General features: G+C 39.4%; 1 protein-coding gene across 2 annotated transcripts in view; it reads right to left on the bottom strand.

The window, feature by feature from the left end:
* Positions 1–14,567, bottom strand: part of opcml (opioid binding protein/cell adhesion molecule-like) — a 288,782-nt gene that overhangs the window by 68,759 nt on the left and 205,456 nt on the right. For both annotated transcript variants that reach the window (XM_083781862.1, XM_083781861.1), the window contains one exon: positions 13,631–13,866. In XM_083781862.1, the coding sequence (XP_083637988.1) occupies positions 13,631–13,866 (236 nt within the window). The remainder of the gene's footprint in view (positions 1–13,630; positions 13,867–14,567) is intronic.

The following is a 14,567-nucleotide window of genomic DNA, read 5'->3' as shown; positions in this document are numbered from 1 at the left end:
GAGCCCGGGTTCGAACTGGCAACCTTGCGGTTGCCATCCGGCCACTCTACCCCTGAGCCACCCCCGCCATGCTTGAAATGTACTGTAAATGTAGGCCTACTGCCCTACTGTAATTCTTCAAACTGTAAATAAATACTTCAATCAATCAAAAACAACTATATATTTATATACAACTATATATTTATAGTATAATTTCTCATTTTGTATGCCATGAAGAAAGGTGATAATTATGACAATTGAATAATTATGAATTCTTACAGAAAGTGAACAATGAATAAACAATATAATGGCACTACGAATTCAGCCACCCAAGATGAAGTTGCTGCTGTACAGTATGTGTTAATTAATCATCAGATCGCAATTTGAAATGAACAATGTAGGCATGTAGCCTACAGTAATACATTTGTCCTACAATTGAGCAAAGCAACAGTGTTTGTGTATTAGTGGGTAAGTGAGAGATTTCTCACAGCTACCATGCCATGTCATGTCATTGGAAAACCTCATTCATATGTCGTGTTCAGTCATTACAATTTCAGTGAAGTACACAAGGACAGCTGAACGAGAAGGAACATTCACAAAATGTTGAGCCTGATAAAACACATGGGGCTGCCGGTGCTTTGGAGGGGCTAGACATGAACTAGGTTAGTTTTCCCACCGGTCGGTGGTGACACCTGCCTTCAAACTGCCAAATGTTCTCAGTTCAAAGGCAACTTTCCATGGGGGACTTACTTAAACCCATTGCATGTTGTGTTTTAGGCTCCAGTCCAAAGGGATGAAAGTGCCATTGAAGTGAAACCAAATGGCAGTGTGATGTTTTGTGAAAGCTCTTGTGACTCAACAGTGATGGGAAATGTGAATGCCATGCATTCATGACAGTTAGAAACATTACAATATTGCCTTGGTACCCTTGTTGTGTAATACTTTAATGTTCAAATATATAACCACTTGAGACCTATATATCTGTACCTACATATGGTGAATCGAGAAAATAGCCGTGTAGATCCACAAATCGCTATTTTAGAAGTTTTGAAGTTTTGGGATAACCTATACATTGTTTTATCTTTAATGCCGGATGCTACCTCTGTGTCACATATACCTGTGTCTCATATAGCAACATCATTTTTTTTTTAAAGATTTTAAGGTTTTTAGAAAACCTTAGGTTAGGTTTTACGAGGCGTTTTTAGAATCGGCAATGTCATACCCAAATTAGAGACGGGGTTAAAATGGTTCAATGTATGACCCTATGTATTATATCTGGCTAAGTAAAATATATTGATTAAAATCCAAATCACTTGCATAACTAGGTAGTGGCTGCAACCATCACGACAAGGTAACGTCACAAACAAAACTACCCAGTAGCTCAGAGCAGTGAGACAAAAATGAATCCATGACCTCAACCCAGAAAAGCGTACTTCATAGTTGACTGGGTTGTAGCATGGGATGATGCAGAGCAAACGAAGCGCTTAGGTGCACAGAGTTTTTCCCCTCTGAAAATCCTGATTATCATTCAATCATGACTTTCAGCGTGTCCTTCAATTATCCTAAACCAATTCTGACTCTGAAATGATTGACTCATCCCTTGGATTCAGGTAATGAGGCACACACAAGCTGATTGAAAATATAAACTGACATGAAGAGATGTGCACAATATAAAGACTAATGCCTAATTTATGCGTCACATGACAGTGCCACACGCTGAAAATATCAGAGATACCTTTATTAAAACAAAGGTCGCAATGGCCTTCTCAAGACCAAAGTGGCACAGTACTTAAAATACAACCCATATAATTACATGGTTGTTCACCACAGCTGTGTTGGAGGTGTGTAGATGATTATGCATGAGTGCACGTACTTGCGCACGGCACGCATACATGCACACACACACACACACACACACACACACACACACACACACACACACACACACACACACTTGCATGCACGGCGCACACACGCACACACACACACACACACACACACACACACACACACACACACACACACACACACACACACAGTCACACACACACACACACACACACACACACACACACACACACACACACACACACACACACACACACACACACACACACACACACAGAGGGGTGTGTCAGTGTGCATGCGTGTTATCAATCAAGATAATCAAATAGAAACGGGGCAGGACACAGACCAACTCTTGACAATTCCACACAACAAGATTGTCAAGAGTTGGTGTCCTGCCTCTTTTCTATTTGATTATCTTGATTGATGTGAGCACCCCCCCCCCCCCCCCACCACACACACAAGCACTATAGACATATATTTGTGTCTACAGTACGTAGGTGCAATGCATTTAACTTGTCAGCTTGTGTATCTGTTCTTTTTGGGAAGCGACGGCAACACTGATGTGCGATGAAGTATAACTTAAGCCAGAAACTACAATATTACAAAGACTAGTACTGCTACCCTATGGTCTACTATTTTAATATTTTAAACAAACGTGCTAAAAGTATGGTCTTCTTACAGTATAATTTAAAACCAGAGGGCATTGACAGATTTTAGATAAATTCCAAACAAAACAGTCAAAACTGGAGGCTCTGTGCTTATAACATGTGAGCCATCCGATCAACCCCTGTCAGCCTTCCACACTCTGTATCAGGATATCGGATCTACCTCAAATATACAATTATTTATTTGAAATATGGTGCTTTCACCTTTATATTAATTAATTAATCAATCAATATCAGATCTTGCTATATTTGGAGAATGTCACATTTAAATCTCAAAGCTCAGCACACTTGTGATTCAATTGGAATTATCAATGACGGCATTAACTTAGATGTTCCATAAAGGCCTGTCTGCTGGTGTGTATTTGCCTTCTTCGATGTGTTGGTCAATCTCCTTTACTCTGTGTTTTTGTTACCTTTACGTTCTCTAATATCGAACATATTAAACAGCTTCTTCTGAAATAAACCGTGATGTAAACTCAAGCAGACTGCTACTGTTCATTTTCTGTTTAATTTCCTGAGGCAGGTTGGTGTTTGAGAGAAAGAGAAAAAGAAAACTACTTGATCCATTTAATGAAATATTGTTTTCTGACTGTAGTGGCTACGTGTGTAGGTGACTCAACAAGAGATTATGCTCAATCTGCATGGTTTGGCTATGTGTGATGAAAATAATGAGACTGTTGCACCTTGGTGGCATATCAAGTGTGTGTGTGTGTGTGTGTGTGTGTGTGTGTGTGTGGGGTAACTTAAGAACATTGAGTTACACTGCAAGCCTTATGTCGATTCTATTGTTAAAGGACCACTTTTCAAAAAAATCTACTCTGTCTGTGTCTCAGTTGGGCAGTTCAGAAACCGTCCTCCAGTGACATCATCAATGGGGAATACAAGCTAATAGAAACTGCAGGCTTTCTATTCCTGAAAAGTTGCAATGCAAAAATGGAAGCCATCATTCTCACGATAATGAAAATCTAGTTTAAAAAGAAATCTGCCTAATGTTGATGCCCACAGCACTCCCATGAGACACAGACTGAGTAGAAAAAAATCGCGCCATTTTCTCATGATTATTAGTGAGGACCTATGAAGATTGAAGGTTGAAAAGTGGTGAAGTGGTCCTTTATCTTCAAGTCCTCCATAAAGAGATAGCTCAATTGCAGCTGGACCTCATTACAATCATCATAATTATATTATTTAGTTGAGTTGTAACTGTTTCAATACCCATGTTGTTGTTGTTTTTGCTATTGACAATACTGACAAACAACAAAATCAGCCTAGGGTTGCATGCACCGTTAAAGCATTTTGATTTGATAATGAACACTGCAAACAATGCAATGCATATTGGTATTCAGTTACAGTACACATGGTGGTACGCCTGTGTGTTTTGCACCAGTGCACTGGTGACAGTATTAAGTGTGGATATCTAACATCAGCTGGGTTTATCAGCTAATGTCAACACTGACCGCATATCTATCTTTTCAATCTGATCATGTAATCCTGTGGTAGCCAACAATAATCCCTATTGGGAATGTTGCCGTAGTGTTGACGTTACACAGGGGTGCAAAAGCATTTATACATGTGTAATACCTGTCTGAAAACACTTATGTCTCCAGTACTCAACGCATCGCAACCTCTTCTTTTCTGTTCAAGATGTCTTTATGTAACCACATGCTAGAAGTACCTGTCCACCACCATGGATTCAAGGTCTCCCATTCACAGTGCATGGAACATCCAGCTTAAAATCGACCAACTATCAATTTCCTAGTAATTGCTCATTCAATGCTCATGCATTGAATCGCTATGCTACTGCAGCTTGTAATAACAGTAAGGAGGTTTTCCTTGCATTTGCGGTTTCAGCCTTGACACTTCATTATGTGTTGGATGTCAAGAATCATTTCCCCATAAATCTTTAGGAGACCCTGTTGAAGGGCCTGATGAAGTGGAAGCTACTGTAGTATACACTGCATTTATGTATCACAATGTTAGCTAATAACAGACAGTCCATGTCATGACAGGCTGATGGGTGCACCTGATTGCATGAAAATCAGGCCGTATTACAATGACAATTATGTGAACAAGAGTCTTGTTTCAGCCAGGCACAATTTCATAAACTGGGCTATAAAAACGAACGAGCTTGATATTGTGTGTGTGCCTGTATACTGCATTTGTCGCAACATATACCGCATGCACAGCAAGTTCCTGTATGTTCGACTGGGTCTAAAGGCTGTCAGTCACAATCTACAGACTATACTTGACACTTTCAAAGCAAAATAATGTGTTTATTTGACTAGGCAAGTCAGCCAAGAACAGATTTTGTATTCACAAGGACGGCCTGGGATAGCCATTCTCTGGCTTTGATCTGACAGTACTGTATGTCCGCAACATCCATGGATTTTGGTGTCGGAGGAAACCAGTGGTGGAAAAAGTACTAAACTTTTTTACTTAGGTATCAAAACTGCAATGTAGATGTACTCTGTTACAAGTAAAAGTCCTGTATATCACAATGTACTTATGAGTCGAGATACAAACGTATTGGCATCAAAAAGTACAAAAGTAAAAGTACTCATTATGCAGAAACGTTCAAACGTCCCATTTCAAGTTGTATAAAAATCTTTTGAAAATAGCCGGAATATATATACAGTATATAGTTCTGTGTGGTTCATGCCTATGTTTAGACTTTAGAGCTAAAGTTTTCAAATAATTGTAGTGCAGTAAAAAGTACAATATTTGCCTCTGAGATGTAGTGGAGTAGAAGTAAAAGTATTGAACATTGTAGATACTCAAGTAAAGTAAAAATACACAGTACAGTACTTGAGTAAATATACTCACGCTACAAGCTCACAATGCGTTGCACTGCATGTATTGTAAGTGTGTAGATCCGCTATCGATCAAATGGTTAATACAAGTAGCACGCTGAAGAACCATCTCCCCATCAATCAGCGTCAAAGAGGAACAATAAAATAACATATCATTTTCTATTGTCATTGTGAGCTTGTATAATTGTAAAATAGAGCATTTATGGAGATACAAGGTTTCTGCCCAACAGTGATGAATATGTTATATGGTACCGTTAAGCACAAGTAATATAGGCAATAAGAAAATGGTGAAATAACGATAATAACAAACAAAAGATTATGACTATTAATAATAAATGATTACAATATTAAGCGGTGCAATTGGGATTATTATCATAATCGTGCAGCCATACTTAGTGGCCTGTGTCACTGATCGGTTCTGAGTTCCATCCCTGACTGACTCAGATCAAAGACTTAAAGCGCAAATAACATGCATTTTAACTGTTTTTAATATTTAATATCATATCATCTACAGTATGTCTAGTTATTTCTAATGGTTTGAGCCTCAATCACCACTCTGATATAACCAGTCCTTGTCATTTCTTTCTGGACTTTGAAAGCAGTTTTAGATGCAGTACCACAATGTCCTGAGGTGGTGGGGGTGCTGATATGCAGATTATTTAATATTTAAGTCATTATAATACTGATGCTATAAAACCAGGCTTGTTTCCATTACATGTCAGCTTGGAAAATCAACAATGGTGGACATTGTAAACAAAGTGGAAATGCAAATTTGGAACTGAAGACTAAAGAAGAGGAGGAATTATACAAAGTAGGGTGACATTGATGACATCACGATGAGACCAAAATCAGTTGAGCTATTCCTGAGAGCAATTTCCATTAAAGCACCCATTATGATATGAAAGCCTGATTGTTCAAAATTGGTTGGTTATTTGTGGGGATAGAAAACACACATGGGAGCCCCAAAAACACAAAATAAATGGAAAAAGTTGAATTTTATGTTATAGGTCCTTTAAAATATGGGAGCTGATTTTTCTCTGCTTGCCATTCAATATTTAAAAGATAGATTTGGGGTAAGCCCCTGTAATGGACCGGCTTCCTGTGCAGAAGCGTATACTGTATGCTCACAGTAAGCAGTTTCATGCCTCAGAGACAACAGATAATCTCTTTAGCAATGAGCCACATCAGCTCCAACAAGGCTTGCTTACTCTTTAAATTATGCATCAGATGAACCTATTATTGTCCAATTTTAATGGCTAATTGGCAAATACACATTACGACACTCTGCCAGGGTAGCCCTAGGGTACAATTCAACCATGGAAATGTGCAGACAATTAATAGTAAACAGTTATGGAATACTGCATTTGAAAGGTTATGTTTGCCATCGGATGAAAACCAATAAAGGCATGTGCTCAAATTGTAAACACTGTCGTTACACAAAGGCAAATGAACACAGCATCTATCAGGTAAAATACCCATAAACCTCAGTAGGTGAGAAATGTAATGAAATACCCACACAGCCTCAAGAATACAGGAACACTTTTAATATGTTACACAAGTAAAGTTTATAGGGCTTGCTCTCCAATTTCAGTTATCCTAATGTTGTGGAATATTTCAAATGCCTCATTACTTGCACTCTGTGGAAAGAAGAGTAGCTTCTCTCTGCTCTATAATGAGGCCTGAAGCTTATTAGACCAATGTGCATTGAATTTGAAAGGGCCAATGCTTTCTCTTTCTTTCCCCTATAGCAGAGAAGGCTTGGGTCCTAATCACAAAAACACAGAGCCACATCATTACACTTGACGAAACTAACAGGGATAATCCTGAAGTCCATTTATGGTGTTATGTATATAATTGAATTGAATTACTCTTGCACTTTAACATATCACAATGTCTGTGGCATTACTTTCAAGTGATGGTGTACATATATGTATGATCTCTCAGTTGCCCTGAAATGGCCATATGAATCACAGTGTTCCTTAACCAAGTCGAATGTGAGAAGTGTTGCTAATGCAGAGTCTCCCCGTGGTCTAGCCCTGTGTTGTCAGTGTGTGCCACTACCACTGGGAAGACTAAACGGATTAAAAAATGCTCAACTCACTGCGTCTTCACTGTTAGCTAGGATTGAAAGAAGTAAACACTTTAAGCATGGCTATATAAAAATGTAAAATTTAAGGGGCAATGATCTTTTTTTGTTCTGTGTTTAAATGTTAGAAATATGCAATAATCCAAGCAGGGATAATGTCAGCTTTATTCTTCTGTCCTCAATATTGAAATGGAATGGTTAGGTTTGGGATTGATGGGTTCAGTGTGCTAAAACCATTAGCTACCATATGGTCCTACTGTATATATACCATATAATGGATGGGCTCATATCCTTTTTCTCACACCTGGAAGACACTGAGCGATGTATGATCCATCAATAGTATGTTGCATTAGTAGCAGGACCATGCACAGACTCTGGGGAGGGCTGTCGCTATAGGATAAAGGGCACGGGGCCACCCAACATAAGTAGAGATTGGCATTTTAGACCGATGCTAGAGGACTGCCCATTTGATCACTTAAAGGATTAGGGTTCATCCTCTGGGGAGCATGCATTTCTTCAGCAAGTTACATAGCAATCCATCCGCCCAGTCGATTTTTTCATTTATTTTGTACAAGTGCAAACGTGTGGTACAAGAGGAAATGTCATGGATCACCAAAATCATCAGGTTCCATCCTCCGCAGAGCATGAAGGTGCACTGCACATTCTATGTCAATTCATGCAGTAGTATTCAGGATAACTTGTGTGGGCATAAGACACACAATGGAAGCTATAGCAAGTTCACACATGAGGGTGTAACATGCATGAGACAGACGTTCTAGGCATGTCATAACACCAGAATTGTCGGAAGGGAAAACGTGGGTCTCTGCCAATGAACGGATCAAATGATTTCCTGAAAATCTGTACTTCATGTTGGTAAATGTTGGTTGACTGCTCCTGAAATCCTAACCATAACCCAGCAAAATAAATTTGGCGATCATCAGGGCTACACACTTTACACTTACAGGATAGACAATATGTTATGTTTTGCACTCTGTCCGTGTGTGAGTCCGTGTGTGTGTGCGTGCGTGTGTGTGTGTGTGTGTGTGTGTGTGTGTGTGTCCGTCTGTTACCAGATAATCTCCCGCACCGTTAAACTCATTGACTGCCAGAGTTAAAACATTGTCTATATCTGCCCAGTGCCCAGCCATTCATGGCGTTTTCACGAATAATATTATAATATTATTCCTCACAACGATCCACCCACCGATCGCTTTAAAAGAAGCAGTATAGTCTTTTTTGCCGCCACAATAACCGGTTCCATAGCTATCTTTTTCAAACAGTGTATTTCATTTTACACTGAAACACTTGAATGATTTGGAAAAATATATAAATTAAATATTATGGTTCGATTTCTGTCAAATATGTCCTTACTGCTACAATGCTACCATGCCAAGTTTCTCTTCTCTGACTTTCCAAAAGGGTTGTTCAGAGTGTTTGAGATACAGCATAATGTTATTTATTAGTTATTACTGCCACCAAACAGTCAGGTCATTTTCTTCACTGCTATCTGCTTCTGGCCTTATTATCTTTTTTTAAACCAGATATATTTGTTATGAAGCAATATTGCATCTAATGGGTTTAATAGATTAATTGCACACTCATGTGCAGAATGTACAGTATGTCTAATTTTTTAACATTAGTAACAAGCATTAATTAAACTCTGAGGGAGCACTTCATACCAAATGGACCATTTGTACACAATATCAGACTAAAATTAACACCACGATAAAGTGTAGCCTATACGCAGTGTTAACAGTGTAATTGTGTATGAATATTGTCGGCAGGATAGTGGGTGCTGGTGTGTGCTGGTGAAGTGGGCGTGTTGTATATATATAAATAAATAAACCAAGCCCATTACGTGTCACATCGCAATGCGATGCAAGCTTGTAGATCGGCTATTTTCAAATATCCAATGTATAGGGTTAAAGCAGTTAAACAGAATTGTATGCTATATTAACTAATGTATTAATTTAAATGTATGAGATGAGATTGAATCACTGGCCTTGGAACACCTTGGGATCCCCCAGGAGGAAGTTACCAATGTTGCTCTGGAGAGGGAAATCTGGAGCTCTATGGTAGAGCTGTTGCCCACACGACCCGACTACGGATAAGCGGGATGGATGGATGGATGGATGGATGGATGGATGGATGGATGAACACATTTCCCAGGACCCCTCCCCCCGCAAGGACCCCTTTGAGAACCACTGCTATACCATACAGTTTCTCTTAACTTAAACAGATCTATACTAACTTATGAAAACGTTTCTCAAGTAGCCTACCTATCTCTGCAGCAAGTTCCCTAACAAGTTGCACACAGTGCAACCGTTGCAATATAACAAAATGATGCCAAACACTGCAGACAAAAATCTAAGCTTTCCCTGGCACGTGCAAGAAGTTAAAGACTGTGTGGGAGAGAAGAGAGTTCATGAAGGTAATGACCCTGAACTAAATTACTCGAGTGTTCATTATGTATTTAAATGGTTGTCAGTCTGCCAAACATCAGTTCAGATTTAACTACAGTTCGAGGTTTGAGTTATCCAATATCCACATGAACCCTGTATACTTAGTTGACTGGAGTCCCCCAGGTTTCTATACTAGGCCCCCTCCTGTTTCCCAAATTTTCACCCCCAGAATAGGGACGTAAGGGTTTTAGTTGCTAAGAGGGTAAGGTTAGAGTAGTTGAAATGCAGCTGTTTCACAATAGTACTATCTTCCCTTTGTATTTAGGGTTTCTTCCTGGAGGCTGAAGTCAAACGTGACATCACAATATCATCTGTTCCCCCAAACCCTCCCCCTTTATCATACAACAGCTGTGTGTGTGGCTTCAGTTCAGGTGGATCACCACCCATCACCACCCACCAGGAAAACCAGGCATATACTTAATAAACTGGTGGGCGTAAAAAACAAAGAGTCATATTCTCTGTCTGTGAAATTTGCATGATGTCATACTCTTTGAATAAAATTTACTTAAAAAAAATAAAAAAAAAATAAAACTGGTGGGCGTGTCCACATGACATTTTAACAAATGTACACTAGAAACATTTTTGAAAAAAATCCATCTTTAAGTTTGCTATAGTATCAGTAGTATTAGTGAATTAGAATCCCAGCTGTTAAAAATAAATGTGTATGTTATGAACTATGAAGTATGAAGTAATGTAGATGCAATATTTAGACTTAGGCTATAGACTTTCACGATCCAAAGGGGGGGAAAAAGCAACCATTGCAGGCATGTTCTTATACAAAGAGCAGAGTAAGCTTACATTGAGTCAGTTTAACCACTTCTGCAATAACCGTAGCATTATACTATAGGCTATATGCATTACAACGCATTCCTGGATGTTATTCTTTCTGACACTGTTGCTTAACTGCAGACGGTCTGGATTTTCTGTGCAGTCACCATGCCCTATATTCCTGCGGGTATCACTTGACAAGGTCACTGAGCTGATTGATGCTAGCCTCCAGAGTCCTTCTCTGTGTTCAGGTTCAACTCGGATCTCCATTTCAGTGGTGCTAGAGAGAAGAGGGCTTGGGAGAGTCTATGGGGACCAGAGGAACACTAACACCCCCATGGAATTTATATTTCATAGCCATTAAGGTGGGATTCTATACTGTACTCAGGCACAGCTCGCATTTGAGTGTGACACAAATGTATGCAACCTCCCACCAGGAGAGGGAAATTTGCTCAACAAACGAGCTGAGAGGCAATGGAATTTACATGACTTCATGCTCACTGCATTTGAACTCTTGTACTGTATCTACAATCAGACGGACACAAACTATACATCATGCGACCACGGAAGCGGTTCCATCTTGCAAGACATATTTGTCACACTATTACGTTTTTCCGACCTCAAAAACAGTAATACTTATACTGTATATGAAAATAGCCTGTTGCAAACCCTAAATAAATTGTCCACCCTTAAGGTCTGTGTGATGGTTAAAAAAAAAAGTACTTTGACAAAAACCTCCACAAAAACCTCCACAGCTGGATATTTTTTCATTTCCTGAAAAATTAACATTTTAGAGTTAGGCGGTTTCTTCCAGACAGCAGGTCTGGAAGAAAGTTTAGGAATTATTTATTTCTTGCAAAACTGGTGACAAACTTTGAAGTATCATTCTTACATTATGCCTTGAAAATGGGGCCTTTGATATCGTCTTCACCAGATTATACTTTACTATTAACAATGAGGCTCGTCTTACGCCAACATATTAGAACCTGGTGATATATTTTCATTACACTGAATAGTTGCATAATAGCCATACTGATCATTTCTAACTATGCATAAATAGCCCAGTGGGTGGTGAACAAGGGAGTGTGCTAAATTGATGTAGCGTGCACTCACTATGCTCCTTATAGGAACAATTTATGTCTCAGCCCAAAGTATGGTAATACCTGTGGTTTGCTGGTTACTGAGATAATTTATATGAGGCAATCTGACAATTTCACATTCACAGTCAATCCTGGAGCAGGCGAACTCTAAGAAGGATCTTTCCATGCATAGAAAAGGCACTTTTCTGTTGTTACTTGTTTTCTTGGTGTATCATAAAGGCTCATACATAGTCTGGATTTACGGTGGTGGGGTGACCACCGAACTACAACATGACGTCACGAGCCGCGGTGAAGAGCAAACCACCGCCACCGCTCCAGCCCTTCTCTCTGTTTTTACTCACCACCGCTCAATGTTATTTCAGCTACGGTGGTCAGCTCACCACCGGAGCGGTGGTCACCTCATCACCGGAAATCCAGACTATGAATAGGCCTTACGAACGTGCCGTGCCCGTGAGCCCAATTGATACATTGTCCTATGATGGTGTCCCACATCGGAAATAGCCAATCTACAGTAGAACCTCACGATGCGTTGCGGATGTGCTGCATTGTGATCTTGTAGCTCGGCTAATTTTGGCATGCAACACTGTCGTAATAAGACTGAATAAAGCTTTATAAGTAAGAAGAACAGTGTGGCTCCTTTTGAGTTTGAAATATGAGCTACGTAGAACCATCCAGGTAATTCATGAGGTTACAGAAGGTCAGAAAAAAGGACTGATAAAGTGCAGAGGAAAATCTAATTGAATATGTCTATCCAAGCAAATGCTAAGATATAACACCCTGGCCTTGATTAAAAATGTCCTGTATAAAGCACCTTCATCTGAGCTTCAGTAATGAGTTAATAACACATCATTATGAACCATATCGCGTGACAGAAAAGCTCCACGTTAATTACACTTTTCAATGAGGTCTCAGCATCACCAATTTGTTCATGAAGGACACGTGTTGATGCATTTCGTCCGCTAAGATGATAGTGACCGCAGTGTTTCTCAAATAATTTTATTACCACATTCTATAATTAGGATCGAAGCGTAATGCATAAAGGTTAATTTGTACTACCTGAACTTATGAAGTTGCTTTTGCTTTTTTTTAATAAGGCTCTGTGGTTTCAAATCTCTAGTGGTGCAATCAGCTTTGTGATTATATTACTTTTGTCAGTGGCGGTGTAGTCCTATTGTAAAAAATATGATTCAACACAAGGAGGAATCTCCTACAATTATAATCTAATTTTTAATTGCCAGGTGTTAAATGCTTACATGATGTGGACTAGCTGTGTGTTGCTTTTGGAAACTAATCACGCAGAAAATTTATTTTATTTGAAAAGATAACGAGAGTGTATCCACTGGCAGCTAAGTTCAATATCCTATATACAGAAGCTGACCCAGGTACAGTACAGTACGTATGCTGTATCCTAAATCAATTATATCAGCAATCTGAAATGTAGTCAAGATCGGTTCCCAATCAAGTGTGGTGAATTCCACCCAGTTACAAAAGCAGGGATTTCCTATATGTAAGCCTACTGTATATTCACTGAACACTACCCATAATGTTCAAACAAATAATCTGGTTATAAAGTACTCCTTAAATAACACCAAAACTGGGATTGACTAACTATTTGTATTTTTACAAGACAGTGATTCGCAACCCACTCTCAAAAAATTAACGTATAAAAGTACTTTCAATATTTTTCAAAAATGTTTACCAAATATAAAGTCTGCCCAAAAAGGGCAGATGTACAAGCTTGCAATAGCCAACGCTAAAATCTGAAATTATACAGATGCTGCTGTGCAGGGATGGAGGGGTGAGAGCATGGTGACGTGCCATTGAACCGCACACAGAGTCTTAACCGGCCACATAGTCAGAATAATGGAATGTCGGATGAACGGGCAGGACTCCCGAGAGCACTCATTTTATTTACCTTGAACAATGAGATGTACTTTAGTGGACTTGGGCGTCTTGTTTGTGAGGATGGAGCAGACGTAGGGTCCCTCATCGTGGATGTCCACATTCTGGATTATGATGCTGTACTCCGTCACCGCGGTGTTCTCCATCATCACCACGCGAGGGTCCAGGGACCATTTCTCGTTGCCCGCAAACAGAATGGTGGTCCGGTTCAACCACGCCACGCGTGACACCAGGCTGTCCACGCTGCATCTGGTAGGAAGGAAGATACAATAAAAATAGGTCACTGTTTAATATTTAACCCTAGCGTCCCTTTTTGGGGGCGAACTTTCACAAAAACAAATGCATTTTTCATGTATTCAAAAGTAGTAGATAGGGAGGGCTGTCACAATCATGGCATTTTAATTACTTGATGATTAATTGTCACAAAACTAATTGTGATTAACAATTTAATTGTGATTTTTGGCATTCAACATAAATAAAAAAGTGATCCGTTAGCCTTTTAGGCTACATAAACATCAGAACGTTCAGAACGTTCGACAAAAAGAAAAAGAAAAGAGAAAAAGTTTTCGGTAACATGTGTCACCACATATTCTCCTCACTCTCGTGAGATAAAGGCTATGTTTAAAAAGCACTGGCATATTTTAACCTCTGACCCTGAATTATCGTCATTGTTTAATACCCTCCCCTGTTTTCTTTTAAACGAGGAACATTTTTAAAAGACCAGCTTGTACGTACATTCTGACTTTCAGTCCCCTAAGGTTTCACTCAGACAGACCTTATTGAGTCCTCTGCCACAGGGCAATTATCCATGTGGCCATTGTGCCCAGTGTGGCAATACACACAAGACTGTGGCAAGAAGTTAAAGATTAACAGCATTATAACTTGTGTCTGAACATTATAACTTGTGTCTCAACCCATGTGGTATACATGATCAGATGTCCCTGTGGTTT

The sequence above is a fragment of the Protomyctophum parallelum genome, assembly GCF_964188405.1.
Source record: "Protomyctophum parallelum genome assembly, chromosome: 1".
Lineage (NCBI taxonomy): Eukaryota > Metazoa > Chordata > Actinopteri > Myctophiformes > Myctophidae > Protomyctophum > Protomyctophum parallelum.
Note: the sequence above shows the minus strand (reverse complement) of the source record. Positions and strands in the feature narration are given on the sequence as shown.